The sequence below is a fragment of the Pteronotus mesoamericanus genome, unplaced genomic scaffold (assembly GCF_021234165.1).
Source record: "Pteronotus mesoamericanus isolate MK-2021 breed Mesoamerican mustached bat unplaced genomic scaffold, CSHL_Meso_final scaffold_54, whole genome shotgun sequence".
Taxonomy (NCBI): Eukaryota; Metazoa; Chordata; class Mammalia; order Chiroptera; family Mormoopidae; genus Pteronotus; species Pteronotus mesoamericanus.
The window spans coordinates 53,157,878-53,179,071 of NW_026555321.1; the positions used below are offsets into that span (position 1 = coordinate 53,157,878).

The 21,194-nt window shown below is 37.6% G+C and overlaps 1 protein-coding gene across 2 annotated transcripts in view; it reads right to left on the reverse strand.

Moving 5' to 3' along the window:
- The window catches only part of FRMD4B (FERM domain containing 4B), a 196,949-nt gene that overhangs the window by 10,087 nt on the left and 165,668 nt on the right, over positions 1-21,194 (reverse strand). For both annotated transcript variants that reach the window (XM_054595255.1, XM_054595254.1), the window contains exons 12-20: positions 11,643-11,719; positions 10,336-10,474; positions 9,724-9,865; positions 8,696-8,829; positions 8,476-8,595; positions 7,150-7,378; positions 3,633-3,689; positions 2,252-2,399; positions 205-324 (exon numbers count right to left, since the gene is read on the reverse strand). In XM_054595255.1, coding sequence (XP_054451230.1) covers positions 205-324; positions 2,252-2,399; positions 3,633-3,689; positions 7,150-7,378; positions 8,476-8,595; positions 8,696-8,829; positions 9,724-9,865; positions 10,336-10,474; positions 11,643-11,719 — 1,166 coding nt within the window. The remainder of the gene's footprint in view (positions 1-204; positions 325-2,251; positions 2,400-3,632; positions 3,690-7,149; positions 7,379-8,475; positions 8,596-8,695; positions 8,830-9,723; positions 9,866-10,335; positions 10,475-11,642; positions 11,720-21,194) is intronic.

The window sequence follows — 21,194 nt, forward strand, 5'->3', positions numbered from 1 at the left end:
AAATTAAGGTACAAAAAAATCCAATATCAACTTGAACATAATATATTTTCTTTGCTGACATATGTGAAACTGTGAGTAGAAAATACAGATTCATAAAATGGTGACCTGCTGCCAAAGTCCCTTAAAATGATTACAAATGCAAGTGAAACAAAATCTTAAAGCAAAGATTAACAAAGCCCAAGTGACCGCACAAAGTGCTCTTACTCCAGGTGGCTGCTGCTGTACGCGTTTCGGGTGAGCACAGGGGTGGTAGGCATGCTTCGTCCTCCCTGGGGCCGCCTTTCCAGGGTTTTGTAAGGGCTGCTGTGTGTTGACAGCATTTCTCTGTGATGGTAAAAAGAATTCAGAAAATGATGAGTTCCCAACATCTCTAGCAAATGTGTCATAAGCTGACAGAAAGGGTGCTTGGGGAGAAACTTAGAAAGATGTCTTGGTGGTATGGGATCCTGGTATGTCCTAGGTAAGTTTTAAGGACATTCATGTGGTTTGATTCTCTGAGTCATGAATATGAAGGAAAAAATTAAAAAGTTTAAAATAAAGTGTATACTAAGTAGATTGAAATCAACTACAGCAGAGACAGCAAACCTTTTTTTTCTGTAAAGAGCCTAAGACTAAATATTTTTGGCTGTGTTTGCCAGGTGATCTGTCTCAACTACTGAACTCTGCCCTTGGAGTGTGAAGGTAGTACAGGAGATATGTAAGCGAATTAAACTTGACTCTGAATATTGAAATTAAATTTCATAATTTTCACATCACAAAATATTGCTTTTGATTTCCCCTCCAACTATCTAGAAACATAAAACCGACTGTTAGCTCATGGGCCATATAAAAATAGGTGTTAGGAAGAATCTGGCCAGTGGGCCATAGTTTGCTGGCCCCTGGTCTAGAAGGCAACATACTTAAATCCTCTATTAAATGACTTTGCTTACCTTTTTACTTATCACAAAAGCATGTCAAGTTCATTGCAAAAAAAGTTCAAAGATACAGATTTAAAAAATTTTTAAATGTCCATAACCTGATATCCTAGATGTAGCCAATGAATACTAAATATTTTCAGATACTTTTCCTAAGCATATATATGTACAAACAACAAACATGAGATCTTACTGTATGTTTTCTTTTAGAACACAGTTTTAAAAATTTAAATTATATCTAATGTTTCATGTTGCTTAATATTTGTTTATAATGTTATTTTAATGACTATGTAACTTTCCACTGTAGAGATTTACTATAATTTATTTACATAATACATTTGGGTTGTTTTCAATGTGTCACTAATACAAACAAATGCTGCAATGAGTATCCTGTATTTAATTAGTCCAACAGGAAAAATTATTATAAGTGAAATTACTGGGTCAAAGAGCAAACCCTTTTAAAACTATAATGGATGTCGGCATAGTAATTTTTAAGATAACGATTCTTAGTAATAATTCTTCCTTTTGCTGAAATAGCTTTCTTCCTTTTGCTGAAATAGCTTTGTTTTTCCTATATAATAAATACAGGAGTGGGTGGGCAAAGGTAGGTTTACAATAATTCATATGGAAAATAATACAATAATAAATAAATAATGATACAAAAATAAACTCTGTGTTTTGTGTATTCACAACTATTAACCTACTTTTGCCCACCTTTCTACACATGTCCAGTGTTATCTAACAGGACTTTCTTCAGGGATGGAAATGTGCTATATCTATTCCGTCCTATAGCACAGACACTAGCCACACCAGGCTATTAACACTTGAAATGGCTAGTATAACTGAGCAAATAAATTTTTAATTTTATTTACTTTTAATTATGTTGAATAGCAGAGCTCTATACACTTAGATCTCTCCTGTTTAAGGCAACAGTTCTTAAATGTCAGTTCTTAAAAGTTTGTGGAATATCTCCACAAACTAGAGATAATATGATCTTTGACAAATCAGTTATATAACCAAGGTTGATTTAATTTTCATGAGTGAAAAATTTAATCTAAATAATCTTTTATTTTGAAACCAATTTCCATCTTCATGAGTTATGGTATAACATATTGACTAAAATCATATCACAGGTTCGGGAGTAGGCTACCTAGGTTCAGATCCTAATTCTGACATTTACTGGTTGATGAACCCAAAAAGTTATGCCTGCTTTCTGGCCCTTTATGTACTCATCTCTAAATGACAATGATAGTAGCAGTACTGTCAGAATTGTTGTGAGGGTTAAATTCATTAATATACATTAAAGCACTGTGAACAGAGTCTGAACAGCTTCTCACCTGAACTGCCGGGCATCCACAAACTGTTCATTGATGGGGGATTTTCTGAAATGGATTCTCTCAATACCAAGAGACTTGGGGGGAAGAATCCTTGGAGAATGAGGTACTGAACTTGATCGCTGCCCAGCAAGTGTGAAGGTGTCACCGGCTATAAGAAGTAAATGAATGAATGAATGAATAAGTAGGTAAATAAATATTAATAAATACCATGCCAACAATCCCAAAGAAGGAATCAGAAAATCTGGTCAACAAACTGTTGTTCCAATGATAACGTTTTTAGAGACACGTAACTTTTGAAAAATTATTTTTATATTTTATACACTATAAAAAGGAAGTTGCTGAATAGTCTTGTGGGGTCTAATCCAACTTTTGCCAAATAGGTGCCACTCTGAGCAAAGAAATTACTTAGGTGGTACGGGTGATACTATAGTTTTTCAGAAGTTATATTACAGAAAAACCCCAGTGCATACAGGGCCAAGAGGAAGTTGTTCACCTTTACTTTTTGAAGTTCTTAGGCCTCTTTGGCTGACCAAAGGCTCGTCTAGTCATTGAAAAGTGATGAAACTGATTTACGCTGAGAGATTGGAGACCTGCTTTGTCTCACACTAATATTTGTATTTTCAAAGAGAAATAGCAAGTATGACCAAACCTCAACCCAAAGGAAGAATTCTGAGATGGTGGCATTTCATGCACCATAGAACTTGGGGAAAGATAAAGCAGTATGGGTCAGAGGCTCTTCCAAATTGCTGAAATCCCATCAGAAAGAGAGTCATGCCTCTGCTTCGGCACAGGGGATTACAAGGAAACACTCTATCACTTGAAAAGAAATCCATTCCATCATGAAATGGAAACAAACACAGGAAATCACAATATTGTGTTCTTGCACAACATAACATATAGACACAACGACACAACATTGTGTACAACATTGTGTCTATGAAGCTGACATAGTGACATGTAACCTAATTTTTAAAATGTGTATTTCTTCCTAAGGAAAATAAACTAAACTCCCAGTTATTCAAATACAGTCTACACTATAATTTCCTGGTGTGATGTTAGATGCCAAATATACAAAATGTCACCACTGGGAAAGTCTGGGTGAAGGAATCTGTATTATTTATGCAGGTGTATAATTACTTCAATAAAAATTTTAAAAAAACCTTACAAAGTCTCCTTATTCCCAGAGTCATGACATTTGTACGTTATTTAGTGCTGACCTGTGCAGAAGTTCATTGTAACCCCCCTTTCCCAGCCTTTCTGCATGACTATAAGTTGATTCTGCTGTTCCCTGAAGAGTAATAAATAGCCTTCGGTTAACTAAAAAATTATCTTACTATTTCAGAATATGTAATATTTAAACCAAAAAAGGGGAGTTACTTACTATCGTCACCAGTGGTAGTGTCAGACAAGGAGCTGCTCTCTGAGGGGATTATGTCTTCTGTGAATAACAATGAATGCCTTTAGTATAATTGTGCATTTACACACCTATTGTGAGTTTAATAAAGCAATTCTTAGTCGAGTGTATTTTAGATAAATGTAACTACAGTACATTAAGATTAATTATTATAAGAGAGCAACCATTTACTACTGAAGATGTAAACATCTCACATATTGTATAAATATTACATTGGATTATTTCTCAAATGGAATAGACTTCAAGGGAGATTTTGTTTTCAACTAGTTTTCAGTATAGCTTGTACATGGGATGAAAACTTTACTCTATATATTGAGGGTTTATAACCCACAAACTGGAAAGAAAAATCATGCCATTCATGTCATAAGTACTAACTGTTACATAATATACTAGGTCTGTCCAGAAAATATCCAACCATGTAATGTGAAAGATAGAGACATTTATTGAAGAAGATAGAAGATAGAAGAAACATTGTACACAGGACAATGATGCCTCAGTCCCCTTCAAAGTACGCATGTTGGGACGTTACACAGTTCTCCCAGTTGCCATCAGCTGCCCTCTTGTATTTTCCTGAATCTCACCGGAAGCCTGAAATCTCTACCCTTTCAAAGGTGATTTTAGTTTTGGGAAAAGCCAGGAGTCACAGGGTGACAAATATGGGCTGTAGGGGGGCTGTGTCACCTGGGCAATTTGATGTTTCACCAAAAGCCTCTGCACGAGACATGATGTGTGAGGGGGTGAGTTGTCATGATGAAGCTGACAATCAGCAGCTGCCCATAGCTGTGGCCTTCTGAATCATTCAAATAGTTTCCATGGAGGAATGCTGATGCTTAAATCAAAATGTGATGCAGATTTGTTTCTCTACTCAGTCATTTTGAACGCAATGGCCGCACAGCACACATACTCACTCAATGGCATCTACCACCCACGCTTACTGGTACAGTGAAGTTGTCATTGTTCACAAATGCACATTCCAGTCTACTCTCCTGCCTATCAAGCTACATCATGTCGCAAATTGTCTTGTTATATTAACAATAGCTGGACTTTTCCCAGACAGACCTCATATAAATGAACACTCATTTGAGAATCTATTGGTATTACTTATTTTTAGAAACCTTTCCTGAAGAACAGGGCCTTTACTTAATAGGGTGTGGACTCTTTGTGGTATATAAGCTTTTAAGTTAGACCAGGGTCTCTCAGCAGTGTTTGGCACTACTGACATTTTGGGCTGACTGTATATTCTTGTCAGGGGGAGCTGCCCTTTGCTTTGTAGAATCTCCAGCTCCCACTTCTGGATGTCCACAGCACCCTCACCTTCAGTTTGACAATCAAAAATACCTCAGACATTGCCAAATGTTCCCTGGGGGCCAAAATTGCTCTGGTTGAGAACCTCTGAATTAGACAGACCTGGGTTCAAATCTTGGTAAGTTACTTAATCTCTCTGAATACTATTTGGCTCAATTTTAAAGTAGGATTAAGAACAGGACGTGGTGAGTTGTCCTGAGGTGACTATTAAATGAAATAATGGATGTAAAGACTTTAGCCCAGCTCGTTGCAGAGGACAAATAGTCAATAAACATTAACTGTACTAACTATTTTGTTAGCTAGATAGAGTGTTCTGGCAGAAGAACTCTGGTGGTTGGACATGCCCACAGTGCTCTCAGTATTAGTTGGTCTGCTTTGGCAAACATTCCTTACTTGGTGTCAAGTATTGGCAAGATTACAGGCAAATACGACCCTCCAATGTGAGCTTCAAAGCCATTGTGAAGGGAATCTACCCCATCTAATCTCAAATATTAACCTCTATCAGAGTCAAGCAGACTATCTCTTAACTGGACACAGAGTGGAGCTTGAAGGTAAGATGCCAGTATAGTCAGCTGTAAGGCATTCTTAAAAAACATCTATCCAGTGTAAATGCTCAACCATTGGCACCACCTGGTGCCCAAATAAACGTCAGTCACTGTCGAGAACAATGGAATCCTGCACAATCTGGAAAGGAATGGGCCACAGCAAATGGCTATGAAAGTTAAGTGCACTGCTAATTATCCTTCCCTGTAAGTACAGAACACAACCGCCACCAAGGCCAGCTGGATTTTGTATTCAGAGTCACAGCCATCCTAAATTCTCCAGCTGTAGTTGACTAACATCTGTGTATTGATATCTGAGCATTTGCTTTGCAAAAGTCTTATCTCTGCTTTAAAATTTTTTTTCAATCCTTACCTGAGGACATTTTTAAATTGCTTTTAGAGATAGAGGAAGGGAGAGAGAAACGTGCATGTGCACGAGAGAGAGAGAGAGAGAGAGAGAGAGAGAGAGAGAGAGAGAGAAGCATCGATTGGTTCTCTCCCGTACACCCCAGCACTGAGCAATGCTTGCACCTAGGGACCAATCCCACAACCTAGGCTTGTGCTCTGACTGGGAGTCAAACCTAAAACCCTTTGGTTATGGGACAACACTTCAACCAACTAAGCCACACTGGCCAGGGTTTATCTCTTATTCTAAAATCCTGTGCCCTAAACCTGAATATGCTTTAAACCTAGTTACCATATTTTGTCAAATCTAATATATGCGGTTATTTTATGTCCCAGTGAAAAAAAGAAAAATTTACTGCCATTCATAACTATATAAGTTCAGTATAAGAATTATCCCAATTTTACAGATGTTTAAATGTGAAAAAGAAAAAGTTGGGGAATGAAAAAAATATATAATCAGATTTCAACCAATGATCAGGGCTAAAAACCATGCTAATAAATATGTAGGGCCAATTGGACTTGAACTCTACGCAAATGAGATTTTTCAGTGTACTTTTTTTCTGAACATGAAAGTTTTAAATACATAATGTTGAGAATTCTGGAAGTACAAAAGAGTGTTAAGAAGAAAATTAGGTCACTTGAAATTCCACAACTTCTTGGGAAATATTCCCAACAAGTCTTTGTGTGGACGTATTTATATAATGTCGGGATCATGTTGTTGTTACAATTTCATATCCTGCCTTTTTGCATTTTATGTTATATCATGAACACTTGCTTGTATCTTTAAATGGTCTCCATAGAATTACATGATAGTAATTGTAAGAACTCTTTTCCAGCCACATTAAGTTGAATAGCTCCTTAAAAACTATGGTCTGCATTAAAAACCTTTGCAAAACTACTGGGTAGGACCCAACTCTCTTAATATGCTGTGCTGTCAAATGACGTCAGGACAGTTAAAGGTGAACCTGTATTATGAACTAATATTGTTGTGAAAGCTCTTTTGTCCTGAAAATTAAAGTAATGCAGTAGTATAGCATTATTAAAATAGTGAGAATGTCACCAAAAACCAAGTTTACATTCTTGTAAGGCTGAAATTCCAAACCATTTTTATCCTAAGAAAGTTACTTTTAATCTTGTTCTTTCTTTTATGTCTCACAAAATCAACTGCTTTGGAAATGCTACATACCATCAAGAGTCTTGACTACGGGACTCAAAAAAACTTTGTTACTAACCTGGTAAAATTACTGTCCCCTTCTGGCTAGGTTTCTTTCCACATCTAATTCGGTATTCATTTATTGCATTTTCAATCTCCTGAAGCTTTTTCACTGCATCCGTGTATTCTTGCTTCCTTTTTTTTTTCACGGTTTTACAAAGGTCTGGCTCACTGGCAAGTTTCTTTGCAGCTTCAACCAGCTTTTGCTGTATCAGGAAATTGCTCTCCAGCTCTTGCAAAGTGGGATCCTGCATTTATACAATGATACTGTTTTATTTCTATGGCCACATACAGTCATTCTCACATTCACTGGGTAATAAACTTGTGAATTCTCAAATCAGATGCCCTTTAGGAATAAAATCTTCCTAAGTTTTACTACCTGGGTATCCTCAAACATTTCCCTAAAAGACAAGACCTCCCTCACCCATTTACATAAACTTCTGATTCTCTTCCCTTTGCAAAAGGAATGGCCTTTCATTCATTCAGTTAGTTGGGTACAGATCATGTATTTCAAGAAGGGATTCTTAACCCAAGATTCATAGATGTGGAATGTTGTGTTCACATGCATAGTGTTAGAGACAGATAAATTTGGGTTTGATTCTTCTTTTTGGTGGTTCCTGGCTGCATGACCCTAGACACACTGCTTAATTTTTTAATAATTCAGTTATTTGTAAAATAGAGATAACATGTACTTTATATAAGCTTATGTGTATTTCTTAGTTCAGAGCTGAATATACTGTGAGCACTCAATAAATAGCAAAGCACACTCTTATTGATGGAAATTGCTATAATTTCAGGATGGCTAAATTTCTGTAAGAAACAGTAGTAAGGTCACACTGATAACATGAGATGAGAAAGGACATTCTATATTGTCTAACAAATCTTTTTACTTTATTGTACTCAAATGCTGTACATGTATTATCTCACTGAATACTCCTTGTATCCTCAGAGGGAAAAACAATCATTGCATCTGCTTTTTTAAAGATAAGGGAACTGAGACCTGAGAACTAAGACTTCAAAGAGGGAAAAGTATTTGTCAAAGGTTGCTGCTTATTTTTAAGTGGAAGAGTCTAATGTCAGAATTCTTAATTCTTGTGTTTCTCAGTTTATAAACATTTGGGGTTTGTTGAATGCTCTCTATGTTTGGAAGAGTAGCCAGTGAGAAAAAATTTCAATTGAACTGTGCATAAAAGAAAGAATTCAATTGGTCTACATTATCACTTTCAACTGGTGAGATAAAACTGCACAGCACTGACTCAAAAACCAAAGGAACAAGTCAACTACATTCAATGGACAGATTTTCTGTCTTACTGTTAATGGAAACACTGGGAGCTGGTGCTCATACCTCTTCACTGGGCAGCAAGTTGTCATCTAATTTGAATGTGGTGCCTACACGCCTTCTGACCTGAGGAGGTTTCTCACCTATGTTCAGTGGGTATTCCTTTGGCATTTTGCCTGTGAGCTCCTGTAGCACAAAACAGAATTAGAGGGGATGATGGACTATGGCTGGAGTTGTCAGACACAATTTGAGGAGCACCCCCCAACACAAAGCAGAAGACACTCACGGCCTCCCGCAAGCAGATCTTCTTAAGCTCCTCAACTTTTTTCAGGAGTTTTTCTTGCAACAGCTTTTCCTTCTTCTTGAGTTCAAGGATTTTCTCTCTCTTTTGTTCCTCACTACCTTCTGAGTCTTGGGAACCTGGAGAATTGGAAAGGGGGGTCAGGGAAGGTTTATACAAGGAAAGTTTCCTTCCTTTTCAAAGGACAAAGGATTTTTAAGTCAAACCTGCTATTAAATAGTAGTTTATTTTTGTTTTTCCTTGTTTCTGAACATAATAAAAGGAAACTGGAGAACATTTTCTCATGCTTCTGGGCATCAAACATAGCCTGGTAATAAAATGTGCCTTTTGCATTTTGGCTCAGTCATTTTAGAAATAATAAAATGCTTAATGTTTTAGACACACCCAAGGAAAACATTTAATTTTTCAGAGCAGGTGAGAAGGTTAGATGTTCCTTGAGGTACTTGATTAGAATGTTCTTTTAGAAAGCAAGCAAGCAGGGCAAAGGAATGTTCTGTGCTTCAGATTCACAAGTTGACAATGGGATTTCAATGGGAATATTAATTTTAGTGAAGTTATGAGTACTTAGTGATAAAAAATTCCTGAATTCTGCATAAGAAGGGATTGGGGGGTCAATCACTGTGGGACTGGGGTGAGGTGGGTATTCAAAGCCTTTAGTTACATTTAACTTTGTATGAAATGGAGAATTAGACAACTGTATCAAAAACTAAATATTGGGGGGAATAAGAAGCTGATGGAACTTATAAGGAGAAAATGTCTTTCTAAGCCACCCCTAGGTACTCACTATCTTTGTACATACTGTTACTTATGCAACCTGACTATTTATAACTTTATACTTTTTGAAAGTATAAAGTATAATAAGTTTAAAAATTTTATTCAAAACTGCTGCATAGTGTAATTTTAACAGGCTTATTTATTTGTTAAAAGATGCATTTAAAATTGGTCTACAACTATAACAAAAAAAGTGAAATAAAATAAAGATTGCTTATATTTTCCTTAATCCCAGAAGTTACCTGAGGAAATTAAGCTGCCATTGCTGGCCATAATGAACTGACTTTTTGCCTCCAGAGTGACCAGTTTGGAGGTCCTTGGTGTTCCTGTTTCTGTCAAATCCATTGCGATATCATCTAAACTTCTGGCTGAAGGAATTTTTGCCTAAAAGATATAAAACATTGTAATGGAATTCACTTAATTAAACCTATTTCAAGTTAATATGCTGAGTAAGTTATGATAGAATAAAAATGTCAACATGGAGGACAATTCAGAATTTTTATACATATACTAAAATGACACTCTTCAGGAAAAAAAAAGATACTGAAGCTTTGTAGCTGAAACATTAATAGCAATGCACTATTCTTTCTTATGGTATAGTTCAATCAATAGCTTTAAAATGTCACCAGGGTACATAGACGTACGTGCCAAAAAGCTGTCAAATCTGACAATGTTCAAATCAGGTTATATGAGTATATAGCTCATTTTTTAAATATATGACAAATTAAAACAGTAGTAAGGTAAAAAAACAACTAAGAGAGCAAAAACCCATGTGCTTGCATCTTTTCTGAGAATACTTATCTTTTGAACACAAAGCAAATGAGTTTCTGATAGAACCTCTTCTAGTCACTTACTTTGCTTTGCTTCCGGTCCAGGTAAAACTGATGCTGACTAATTGCCATTACCCAGATGGACTTGATGAGAGAAGAACTTGCATACCAGGTTTGCACAAAAAGGCCACTTTGCCCAAAGGTTCTTTTTGACACCGAAATCCTGAAAGATTAAGAAATGCATTCAAATTATTTGTCTCTGGCCGAGCACAGCACAAAATATATCCAGTGAGTAATGTAGTAAAGCATCTTCTTAACTGTTTTTCTGCTGCCACACTCTCATGCTGACAGGGTTCTGGTTTTCTCCTTTTTTGACAAAGGAGAAAATCACACCTAGGTAATATCTTTCTGTAAAACTAGCATATTAAAAATACATACACCCTCTCAAAATCAGATAAAGACTAGTCAAATTAGGTTGCACTCAAACACTTGGTTAAAACCATCACGGGCAGTCAGGGACAAATGTGATAATGTTTCAGAGGTACAGATCTATGGAATCAGCATCTTCCTCATGGTGAAAGAGCATCTAGGATCTAGATAGACTTGTCTGGCTCAGACATTATTAGAGGATGAACATAATATTAACTGAAAGTATGCAAGTCCAAACCCAGTCCAGAGTGAGGCTTAGGCGCAAAACAGATGAAAAGGAGGACAGGGTGAAAGATAGAAGGATGAGGGAAGGGAGGGAGAAAGGGACCACTTTCCTTTGTAGGAATTTAGGTCATCTTTTTGTTAAGGGCCCCCATGCCTCTTACCTCCAAACATCCATAAATGTATCTGAAAAGCAACCACTGAGGACTGATACAGAATTGCTCTGGAGAGTTTGGAGAAACTACAATCCTGACTTTAATGTTGATAACTTGGCAGCTATTTTTTGAAGTGATTAGGAATACCAAATTTTAAAATAAGCAAATGATCTGAATAAATATTTCTACAAAGATATACAAATGGCCAATGAACACCTGAAAAGATGCTCAGCCATCATCATCATGAGAAAAAAGCAAATCCAAACCAGAATGAACTATTTTACACCACCGGGATGACTATTAAAGAAACAACTCAACTAAAAATAACAAGTGTGAAGGAGGATGTGGAGAAAATGGAGCCATATACATTACTGGTGAGAATGGAAAATGGTGTAGCCATTTTGGTAAGCCTTCTGGCAGTTCCTCCAAAAGTGAAAGAAAGAGTTAGCCCTTCACCCAGCAGTTCTACTCCCAGGTATATACCCAAGAGAAATGAACACATGTCCATGCAAAAACTGCATATGAATGTGCATAGCATTATTCGTAAAGTCACCAGGACGGTACAGAGAAAAAACTGATCCTCACCTCCGTGGGTCATGAACTTCAACAGCAAATTTTTTCTCACGGAAATATAAGTTCTCCAGTTGTTTCCATTGGAATAGCTAATAAATTAAGAAAACACAAAACCACATAGCTTTAATTTATGTTGTTTTACTTAACAATCACAATCAAGAAGGAGCACCAAGATTAAGCACAAACATGTGATTCAGTCTCTTTACAAACCAACTACAACCTGAAACCATTTTATTCCTTCTTCTGTTAATAATCTTTACTAACAACTCTTTGAACAATAAAATTAGGCAACTGTGGGGAACATGCATACTATTTTTCCTGTGACTCAACCAAATAAAAGAATTAGTAAGGAAATCCTCGTAGGTTCCAGTAAGCGCATGCCTACTGATCAAAGATGTTGATATCATATTTAAATGGAAAGATATTTGACGAAATGTTTCACTAAGACCACAGATTAAATTTCAAAAGATAGCAAAGTGAAAATAAACTGGAACCCCAAACAGGGGTGATTCTGCGTGACACCAATTTTCTTGCCTACAAGTGTTCCCCTAAATGGAACAGAAACCAGGAATTGGAGGCAGAGGTGGGGTAGGGGTTAATGCAGGAGCTGGCTGCCCTTTCGGTTTCTGAGCTGAAGCCTCCAGCTTTTGTAAGTAGAACCCACTTCCATATTTTCACTGCTGACATTGTAATGCTGCACTTGGTGTTTTTTGTCAGTTTATTGGGAGAAAACTGACTTTTTGAAAACCACATGATTTGTAAATAAGCAGCTTCACAGAACTGAGCGTGCCCTGCTGTGTTTTTCAGCCTCATTATGTTAGACCTTGTGCTTAGCCTGAGCCTTGGACATCATACTCCATTTCTAGTCTTGATTATTAGGAAAATAATAGCAACAGTGATTTCATTCTATTATTAGACTTTGGCCGGATTTTAAAAATTATGCTCAAATATTCTTCAAAGAGCATTTTCATTATCTAAATAACTTCTCTGCAATGCAGTATCAGTAAAACCATTTAATGAAGTATAGAAACCAAGGTATTTCATAAACATGTAACTCTCATGTAAGGGAAAAGCATGAGTTTAAGGGTCCCATGCATATACAGTTAGGAGACAAGTGTTCAAACTAGACCTGCACTCCCAGAGTGAAACACACCAGCTCACATTAAGACACATGCAGTCATCAGTAACTACAACACTCACCCAGTTCAAAGAGTTAGTTATTAGTGAAAGCTTAAAGCAACATACCAATTTCCTAAAATGTCCGTAGAATTGAGGCTTTTGTTTCTTTTAATCCAGAGTTTCCAAAAATGGGACAGAAATGTGAAAGAAAACCCGAAGGTTCTTTCTACTTCCCCCTCCCAAAGAGCAGCAGTACCGGTGAGCTCTGAACTGAGTTTCATAAGACACTTACTTAGGTGTAACTCAGTTTCACAAAGCGAGCCTCCCACGGCTGACATCAGCAACTCATATCAGGTGACACCTCCCCAGTTCCACTCCTTCTTCCGCGGCCAGTGGGAGAGAGCAAAGCTCTCACCAGCAGATTTTTCTCAGGAGAGAGACTCATTTTTTTAAACAGGTTATAGTATGGATTCAGACGATCTTCCTGGGAAGTAGGTTGCTCTTCACGCAGGTACAGATTTCACACGAGCTGCCCAGGGAGCCATTTGTACCCTGTTACTCACCCTGGACACGAACAGGTTCTACAGGAAGAGCCACAGCACAGCTCAGCTGTGTTCTCCTTTGCATCCATTCCCACACACATAAAAACCAGGGCTGGACTTGAAATATGATCTCTGAAAGCCACCCCCTCCCCCCAGCACTTGCGAACAGAAATCCTAGTGCTTTTGCTTCCATTCAGCCTGTCCCTGCATTGAGAGCGAACATGCCTTCTGCAAGCAAAACCCTACTTAAAAGGTGAGGGGCTCCAGCTTATTTAAATAATTGGAAATAATTAGATGGCAACTGGGTTTGCAAAAGATGTCCTGGGAACGAGATTTTCAGTCTGAAAGGCAAAGCCATTTCCCTACCTGAAATCGTAAAAGTGTATGCAAAATGTAACTTCATATATGTGCCTGTAATAGTGAATTGGAGTGATGAAATAATTTGTGACAGCGGTTGCCACAAGGGCAGGGATAAAATATGGCAAAATATTAGTAATTTTCAGTTTGAGTGGTTATGTAGGTGTTGTCATCTTCTTGGTACTCCTATATATTTCAAAAATTTAAAAGAGATGAAAATTTCTCAAATTAAAATGATATGCTTACATAAAGTGAACATAGGTCAGTCTATCTTATACAACAGTGTGATGTCTACCTCCCAACCATTTAAGAAGCCTCTATTCTAGACACTTATTATCATTGTGATTCTTATCAATGTTTGAGGTTGCTAGGAAAATACCTGTAATTGTGGTGGCACTAGATTCAGCTGGCAGCTAGAAATAGGCTAGTATTTCTTTTGAAATTCCTGAAATTATTCTTCTATTGAGTTTTTGTATTGTTTTTGTGCTCCTGATCTCAGGCAGGATGAAACTGAAAATGGCAATGGAGCTGATGTGAAGTATTCATTTACTGAAAGACTGCCCACGCAACACGGCCTTGTACACAGCAGGCAACTAATTTCATTAGCTTCTTTTTTGCCAGTGTTTTCCTTAAAGCACAAAAAAAGAGCCCCCTCCATGTTCCTGTAAAAATCATGCAGATTTCAGAGCAATGAAAGGAGAAGGGGGAATTGGTCAAAGAACTATCCACCAGGCTGACCTGACTTACTGGGCCCTCTACTTTAGAGAAATGGTCTTATAATGGAATGAGGTATACTCTAAATCACCTGAAATATGAGGGGCCTTAAAGAGGTCAAAGTTCAAAGGTAGAAGGAGGCAAATTTTCTATTATATAGAGAATAACTGGTGCCCACATAGGGTAGGATTATTACCAGGTACAATGTCTTAAGGGTAGGATAAGACTATTATATATATTATTTATGCATGTGTATATACACAAACACATTTGTAATTTTCATATTAAAATTGAAAAGAATGTTTTGGCCAAGCCCAAATTACCATTCTTGGAGGTTTAAATGAGGAGTTTTATTTGCCTTGCAACACAGAGTTAAGAGTATGAAACAGGACTGTTTTCTAAAGTGATCATTAAATGAGCATTATAACAATCAATTATTATTTATTGTTGTTTATGTGATAGTCACTAGTAGCTAATAGTTAGAAATTGTACTATTGTTTAGAATTTATGGTGGAAATTACTTATATGGTAAAAATAAAACTATAAATTAGGTCTCCCAGATTTCTTCCTACCCTACACCAATCTAGAACAACAAGTTGTGCTCATCAGCGTCAAAAGAAGGAAGTAGGTAACAACTGATGAAATAATAGCTGGGATTAACTTTGAGACCACAAAATGAATAAATAAATAGATAAAACAGAAAAAGTAAAAGAGAAGCAATATGAACAATGATATTAACAAAGATATAATCAAAAGCTACAATAGGGAGAAAACATATCCTAAGGTCTGTAATCATTCTGTCTTAAAAAAGAAAGTGTCACCCTGGCTGGTGTGGCTCAGTGGATTGGGTGCCAGCCTGTGAACCGAAGGGTCAGTGGTTTGATTACCAGTCAGGGTACAGCCTGGGTTGTGGGCCTGGTCCCCAGCTGGAGGCATGCAGGAGGCAACTGGTCGATGTTTCTCTCTCACATACCGTTTCCCCCCTTCCCCTCTCTCTAAAAAATAAATAAAATCTTTTTAAAGTGTCAGAATTTTAGAAAATTGATGCAGAAAACCAAAGCAGACTCAAACCCTATTCTGAAAGTGAACTTATGCAAAATATTATGTAATCAGACCAAATTCCTGTTATCTTTAGATGTAAAGGAAGTTGATGATTTTAGAATAATTTGCCATGCATCATTACACTTCATTTAATGAAATGCATGGGTTGAATATTTAAGCCATTTTCTTGAAGTCTACAATCAATTTTTTAGTTGGATACCACTGTTACAGACTTAAAAGAACCAGAAGAAATCACCTCTTCCTCATTCCCATCCCACAATTTCAATGGTTCCTAAACACCGGAAACTACTGTCAATTTTTGATTATAAGACTACAAGGAAAAGCACAGGGACTTTTAGGAGACAGGGTGATGCATACTTTAGTACCTCATGGAGTTATTTATTCATTCCTCTTGAATCAACAAATATTTCTTGTCCACCTTCTATGTGAGAGGTCCTGTTCTTGTTGGTGAATAATGGCCAGGTCCCCTCCCTCGTGGGGCTTACCTGAACCAATTGGAGCAAGTCAGACTACCTTGGTTTGCATTCTGGTTCTACCACTTATGTTTTATTTGACAAATTGCTTAACTTTCCTGAGTCTCAGCTTCCTCATCTGTAAAGTAGGACCAACAGCGCCTGCCTCAGAGGGTTGAAAGGTACAGTGAGATTATGTCTGTGAGAGACTTAGCCTACTGTTTGAGAATAAACACTTGGTAAGTGATAATGCTAGTTATATTTGTTAGGACTCTCAGTCTAATTCCCTAATTTTATCATGCCTTTGTGCAGATGGAGGATAGCCATTTAATGGCAGAAACGGAACAAGAAACAGCTGTCTGGATCCCATATCTGTCTTTCTGCTGATGAAAACAGCCAAGTTATTATGTTGACACACCTATATCACTCAGGCTTCCAATTCTGTAAGTTTCAGCCTCTGTGAAAACTGCTGTGTCTGTTGATTTCATCGGTGGCTTCTGAATATACCCTCTAGGTAGGAAATGTGTTCACTTGTCCTGCAACATGGAGGTCACATAGGAGGAAGGAGGAGTGGGTCAAGGGCATGCCTGCAGGGAGATGCAAGGCAGCAAGCTCCCTCTTGTCTTGGGTACCCAGTAAAGGAACATGCCCCAGTAGGATACAAGAATGCTGAGGAGTGCACACTTGCCACCAGCCAGATGGACCTCCTGGGTTAATGAAAGACAGAAAAAGCCTCAGTCATAAAGGATCAAACTGTCTTTTTAAATCTTGACAAACTGAAAGTAGACACCACCCAGAGGATTAACACTAGGCTAGGACAGGAAAGGCGTCACTAGAGGTTTTTTTTTTTTTTTTTTTTTTTTATAATAGCACTTATAATATAGGTTAATCATTTAACTACAAATTCACCTTGAAATGACTAAATGTGGGCTAGTCAGAGTTGCAGTGTATGATTGTACATCAATGACTCACATAGGATCATTTCCTGCTATAAACTAAAGAAAACAAAATCATGGTATCATTGATTAATTTATTTTTTACTAAAAAACTGTACACTTGATGAGTATACTGTTCACGAGCCCGCTAGTGGATCCATTTTGCCTTCTGAAGTACCACAAAAATAGAATTTTGCTGGATAATGGTCTTTTAGAAAGCCAAATTGCCCTACCTTTTATCCACCCAGCCATCCTTCTATCCATCAAATGTTTATGTGACTGAGATTGCATCTTCCCAACAACCTGATGGGGAGGTACTACATTTAGTCCCCTTTTACAAAAGAGAAACTGAGACTCAGATAGTAAATTAGCCAAAGTTACATGCCTAGACGGGGACAGATCTGGGATTCATAGTAAGGCACAACCAGGCTCTAAAACCCCAGTGCCTAATCACAGCCCACCATCCTACCTTTCTCACAAGTGTGTTCTATGGACATTTGTTATGTTAACGAAAAAAGAAAGAGAAAAAAAGAAAGAAAGAAAAGAGGAGTAACTCCCACTTCTGCCTCACAGGAAGAAAAAGCAGCAATTATGGCATTTGCAGAAAAGGACACTGAGTCCCTAGCGTTTTACTTAGACTAGTGGTTTTCAACCAATGATGAATTTGCATCACTCCCCATCCTCTCCAACAACCCCAGGACATCTGGAGAGGTCTGGAGACATTTTTGGTTATCACACTGGAGGCCAGGGATGCTGTGGAACATCACAGCATGCTCAGGACAGAATTATCTAGCCCCAAATGTCAAAAGTGCAGAGACTGAGAAACCCTGACTCAGAGGATAACTTTTGGTGATGAAACTACACTGGGGTCAGTGGAGTGTATTGCTGAGGAAGATAATATTTTTGCTCTAAAAAAGTGAAGTTTGGGGTTCTATTTTTCTCACCTAGATAACGTCTTAGAAAAAAAATGGTTGTTCAGATTGTTTTCTAAATGTAGATATTACCTACCACAGGGACTCACAACACCTGATCAAGCCAGAAGAGGGCCTGCTAATAGTGTCACGTATGTTGAACTCAAGTTTCATAACATACCCAAATGGCACACATTCAGGTAGTGAAAATTACTTTTCACATATAATGTCATAACCCTCCATACATAAAACATCACATCCAAAATGCAAGGGGTAAAACATTCTGCATATTTTTGAAAAAGTTTAGATGAAGTTCTAGGTATCATGAAATGCATAAAATAAAAATCTGACCTTCTAGGAGGATGTCATCTTCCTCAGATTTCCTCTGTGGCTGAATGTTTAACCTTCCAGGCTGACCTCATGCCTTCCTGTCCGTACATGCATCAGAGCACTGATCACATCCATGTGGTACAACCAGTGCTGACCAGATGCTGTGTGGCTCTTCCAGATGTTTAGAACTGGCATCCCTTCTCACAGGATGGTACTTAGTCTGGTTATTAAATATTTTCAACTAAATCCCTAATCTTGAATATAATTCAGTCTTTTCAGATGGATTGTCATGCCCTTGATAACGGGGACTTAGCTTTTTCCTTAAATAAGATAAAGAATAAAAAGTACAAGCTCAAGGCCCTTGCAATCACAATGGTATCAATAAATTAAAAAAAAAACACAAAACACTTCGTACATTGTACTGTCTTGTTAGAAATTTGTTCCTGAAGGTTGAATGAATTAAAATAAAACCAATCTTCAGTCATGAACACACACTGAAGAAACCTTTACTGTTTATGCACCTTCATTGAACAGTTTTTCATAATGATTTATGTACTATTTTGTTTTGTCTGCATTTGGACTAATCAACCCTATTAAAGAGCTATCTTTCATTTTTCTCTATGTGCCAACAATTCAGCCATTTGGCAAATGCCTGGACAGGTAAGGTAATATGAAATAATGAAATCTAATGGTTTTGCCTGTCCAGCAAGTGTTTCTCTTCACATGCCATCCTCAGTTTATACAAGGATCACTCTTACTCTGTAAGCTGTAGCTCAGTGGTCTCCCCTCAGCCGTTATAAGGTGCTGACCTTCTTCCCAGCAGCACACACTGTTCTCTGACTAGAACATGCCAACGTATTCCTTACAAGCCCGATTTCTTCTCACCCTTCATGTTTCAACTTAAGTGTCATCTTTCCCGATAGGCCTTCCCTGAATACACAAAATGTTTTTCGCCAATCCCATTATTATCCTGCCATCTCATTGGTTCCATCAGAGACTATTGAAAATTTGTAATCGTCCTTATTTCTTGCTTACTTGTTTCTCATTAACTACCCCCCTAAAACACTTCAAAGAAACCAACACAGTGTGAAAAAAGCTACTTATCACCCTCAGAATCTGTTTTTCTTCCTTCTTCTTTAGTAATAGAACATCTTAAGGTAAGGCTTCACCGTGGCTACCTTGAGACTACCTGCCCCAGCCTCCCTTGCAATGAGACTGGGTGGTTTATGAATAATATGGCTGCCTGCCTTTGATTCTTTCCATTTGCCTGCTGGTTTTGAAATGAAAACTCACCAATGCCCAACCAATTATCTAAGATTTCCTTGTTTTAGAAAAGCTGCTGAAAAACCCAAATGTGATTGTTGTGGGAGAGGAAAAGAAATACCAATGCTGTCCAGTAAACTTTCTATAGAGTATTGTGTGAAGGGAAAATATCTACTCAGTGAAGGAATCCACTAACTCATTGGGTCCTCAGAATAATCTCTGAGGTACATAGAGTACGACAGAATTATTTGAACTTAACAGTTGAAAAATAAAAACCCAGAAAGGTTGAGTGATAGCTCCAGGTCAGCCAACTGGTAAGCAGGACTGCAGGGCTGGTTCTTATTTCAAATCCAAGCTATAGGATTTGAGTTCTCCACCTACTGATCCTGAAGAAGGTTTTAACAATCAGATTGATTATTGGTGTGGCTGAAACTTAATTATACACTTTACAAACAGGATGGACCAGTCTCCGGCTGGCACTTGGTGATTCAGTTTTTTCCTTACACACCATACTGTGTTTTGTATTGAGGCAGGAAGTGTGACTGAACAGCACACATTCTCTCCTTCAGTTAGCCTCATCCAGCATTTGAGCAGTGTTAGAAGTAGCATCCTAAGAGAGACCCATGATGATGTGATGATGTGATAGTTTGGGAAAAGCAACAGTAGGTAGGTTAGAAATAATCGAGATGGCTCTGCTTAGAAAAGCAAGCAAGTCACTCTGAGTTTAAATGAAATGAACCCTGTACTTTTGTGATAAAGAAACAGAAAGACATTTGTGCTTGTTACTTAATTCATCTGGCTCTAGGCATTTGGGAATTCTAATATAAAAAAATAATCAGTTAACTGAAGGCTGAGAACCCTTTCTCCCCACCCTGAAATGCCCTGGGATGATTATAAAACTTTCTCTGCCTGGTATAATACAGAAAGATACTAATCTTGAAAGGCCTTTTTATCCCACCAACTTGTATGACACTTTGACTTAGCATGGCATTTTTCTGTCTCTCCTCTCTGACTGGTTCTGGTTTTCCCAGGTGAACTAACTTGCCAGGGGAGTACAAATCAGTCATGACATATACTTTAATCAGCCACTAACCCACAGTCTACTTTGTGAAGAACAGACATTTTCCATGAAGTACTGAGTAAACAATAAAAACCTAGAAGATATACAAGTCTGCACGTTTTCTTTTAAAAGTAAAACTTCATTGCTTTTAAGATCAAATGTCCTATATTTGAAATTCAGTTGAGTTCTCGTGTGTTTTCACATTCCATAAGAGTCTGCAATATGTTTCATGCACAAAGGGAAGATTGAAAAAAAAAAACTGCTTATGATCTGAACTTCTAAGACCCTGAATTTTTGTGTTTTGTAACACAGAATTTTAAAAAATTTTCTCCTAATTTGCATCATGCATTATTGTTAATGAATTGGGAGAGACAAAGTGCTTACCAGTCTCTGAAAACAAAAAATTTGAGTGTGTACTAGTAGGTGAAGCATAATGGCTGTGAGTTTGTAGAAATGTTGGGTCTTTTTCTATCCAAATGGTGATCTAAGAATATTTCTCCTACCCTTCTTTATTGTCTCTCACCCTCACTAACAACTACCAGTTATTGAGTGATGGCTGTGTATCAGGCCCAGTGCTACATATAACCCCATTTAGTTCTTTTAACCACCCTACACATTTGGGGGCATTACCATTGTGCAAATGAGGAAACTGCATTGAAAGAGAGATTAAACATCATGCTCAAGGTTTACACAGCAAATAGACATCAGAGACAGGCTTTGGGTTGCTTCCCAAACTGTTTCCTTCATCATTCTACAATACTATAGGATTAAAAACAACTTGGCCCCATGACTGGCAAAAGCCTTACAGCCAAAATACAT